The following is a 2,720-nucleotide window of genomic DNA, read 5'->3' on the forward strand; positions in this document are numbered from 1 at the left end:
ATGTTTATTGAAAATTAACAAATATCCACCCTTTTTTGTCCAAACATTCGTTTTTAATATTATTTTCTTAAAGGAGCCCAACATATCTGCTTTCAAATGAATACACTCTTCTGTCTAGCACAAAGATAACGTTAACCCCTTACACTATACAATCGATCAACCTGGCACAAAGATAACGTTAATCCCTTACACAGTACAATCGATCAACCTGGTACAAAGATAACGTTAATCCCTTACACAGTACAATCGATCAACCTGGTACAAAGATAACGTTAATCCCTTACACAGTACAATCGATCAACGTTAATCCCTTACACTATACAATCAATCAACCCAATATATTGTATTTCTAGAAAGTTTCAAAGTTGTTATTAAAACAACCATAAATAAAAAAAGTCACTTAGATACTTCATTAGAGAATGGAGCTTCTTAAAAAAAGTATAACATTTTAAAACAATCAGTTTTAATAGTTGGCCCTCCAGACTGTCTCGTGAAACCATGAAGAAAACCCAACAATTTTCTTTTATCAAGCAAGTTACTCTACAACAGATCGTTTATCAGAAAATAAAAAATAATGAAAGAACATTAATTGATTAATCTAATTTCAATACTAGTATAAAATTTGAAAAATCATTAACTTTCATGAAAAATATAAAAAAGTGGTTAATCTTTACGTTTTAAAAAACAAGATAATGTTTTCTACAGCTTGTAAAACTACAAGATAAGATCCTTAATCATAAAAAAACTTCAATACACACTATTGGAACCAATTCAAAGCACATGCAAAAACACTGCTACATCGGCACATGCCTAAACAGATATGTAACACTTTCTCCATTGTGAGTGCGGCGAATAGCTTCAGCCAGGATCGTTGACACATCAATGCACTGAAAAAAATACAAAAAAAGAATAAATCTGCAATCAAGTTTGACTGGAAAAATAATCATTTTTATTACAAGATTTAAACATTACTCCAGTGATATAAAATGGAGAAGAAGTATTTCTTTTACAAACATACTTATCTCTGCAAGTGTTAATTTATTAGTTAATTCCTAACACATCATCATCTAAAATTATGTTCACTCACATATAAGCTAAAAAGAGAAATGTCTCTATTACTTTATACAGTATAATATGTTCTAAATAGGTCAAGGTGGAAGTGTTCAGGATGTAAGGAATGACCACTTGGTCGAGGTAGAAGTGTCTAGGATGTAAGGAACGGTTGTTGGTTGAGGTGGAAGTGTCTAGGATGTAAGGAATGACCACTGGTCGAGGTGGAAGTGCCCGGGACAAAAGGAACAGTTGTTGGTTGAGGTGGAAGTGTTCAGGATGTAAGGAATGACCACTGGTCAAGGTAGAAGTGTCTAGGATGTAAGGAACGGTTGTTGGTTGAGGTGGAAGTGTCTAGGATGTAAGAAATGACCACTGGTGATGGTGGAAGTGCCTGGGATGTAAGGAATGACCACTGGTCGAGGTAGAAGTGTCTAGGATGTAAGGAACGGTTGTTGGTTGAGGTGGAAGTGTCTAGGATGTAAGGAATGACCACCGGTCAAGGTGGAAGTGTCCGGGACATAAGGAACGGTTGTTGGTTGAGGTGGAAGTGTCTAGGATGTAAGCAAGAGCTACAGCAAACCCATCAAGGAAAGAATGAGAATTGCCAACACAAGTCCTCACATTTTGAAATAACGGATACCTTATACACCAAGCTATATAAATATTACAGTAACCAATCAACATGGCTATATATTGGAGAGTAATAAAGGACAGACTGAGCAATATTTCAGAACCAAACACTGATAAACTTATGGTAACATAAAAAAAGAGTTACTTCTGTTTAAAGCAAACACAAAATACTAGTGATTGTTCAAATTGGTTGCTTTTCTTTTGTATTTTCTATAATGATAAACTGACCATTTAGTTACAGTTACTCATTTTTTTGTGACTCCTATATGTGCATATCCATAATTAATACTGTATATACTAGACCTTTGTACCTGGCAAAGCATTTTTTTTATTCATAAAGGCTTTAAGTTTGTTCATTTATTTTGTTCTTAATTACAAAGCTACAGAATTAGTTTTCTGTGCTGTGCCCACTACAAGGATCGACCTTGAAACCATAATCATAGCAAGTATCTACAAGTGATGCTGATTTATCCTTAAAACCTTTGGAATCAGGTAAATACCTGAATCTTAGGGGATTCTTTCATGTGCTGGTCTTGAGGTATTGTGTTGGTGACAACAACGGCCTCAAAGCAAGCATTGTTGATTCGAGAGATAGCAGGTCCAGAGAAAATTCCATGAGTGAGAATGGCATAAACTTTACTTGCCCCTGCTTGCATTAACCTGTTAAACAAAAAAGTATTTGAAATATCTTAAACAGTGATAAAAATCGTTACTATAGTAAAATGTGATTTTAGGCCTAATAATGACATTTACATGTACTTAAATATGTGAAAAATATTCTGTGTACTATGAGCTTAAAGTACTGACTGTATAAGAAAGCTCAGCTTTGACAAACATTATAACTCTCACTTTCCAGATTACAGTTCATAAGTTTTATTTATTTATACTTAAGTAAAGTATAGCTAAACGCACCACACAAACATTTCAATACAGCCTTTTAAACGCACCACACAAACATTTCAATACAGCCTTTTAAACGCACCACACAAACATTTCAATACAGCCTTTTAAACGCACCACACAAACATTTCAATACA

At 34.2% G+C, this 2,720-nt stretch overlaps 1 protein-coding gene across 3 annotated transcripts in view; it reads right to left on the bottom strand.

The window, feature by feature from the left end:
• Positions 1-7: 7 nt before the first annotated feature.
• The window catches only part of LOC106476839 (ribose-phosphate pyrophosphokinase 2-like), a 9,320-nt gene continuing 6,607 nt past the window's right edge, over positions 8-2,720 (bottom strand). Inside the window, exons 3-5 of one of the 3 annotated variants that reach the window (XM_022380593.1) lie at positions 2,184-2,343; positions 303-887; positions 8-208 (exon numbers count right to left, since the gene is read on the bottom strand). In XM_022380593.1, the coding sequence (XP_022236301.1) occupies positions 795-887; positions 2,184-2,343 (253 nt within the window). In that variant the 3' untranslated portion in view covers positions 8-208; positions 303-794. Of the gene's footprint in view, positions 888-2,183; positions 2,344-2,720 lie in introns of all 3 variants that reach the window. The other 2 variants (XM_013937458.2, XM_022380594.1) reach the window with 2 other exon arrangements.

This window comes from Limulus polyphemus, unplaced genomic scaffold, assembly GCF_000517525.1.
Source record: "Limulus polyphemus unplaced genomic scaffold, Limulus_polyphemus-2.1.2 Scaffold11788, whole genome shotgun sequence".
NCBI lineage: Eukaryota > Metazoa > Arthropoda > Merostomata > Xiphosura > Limulidae > Limulus > Limulus polyphemus.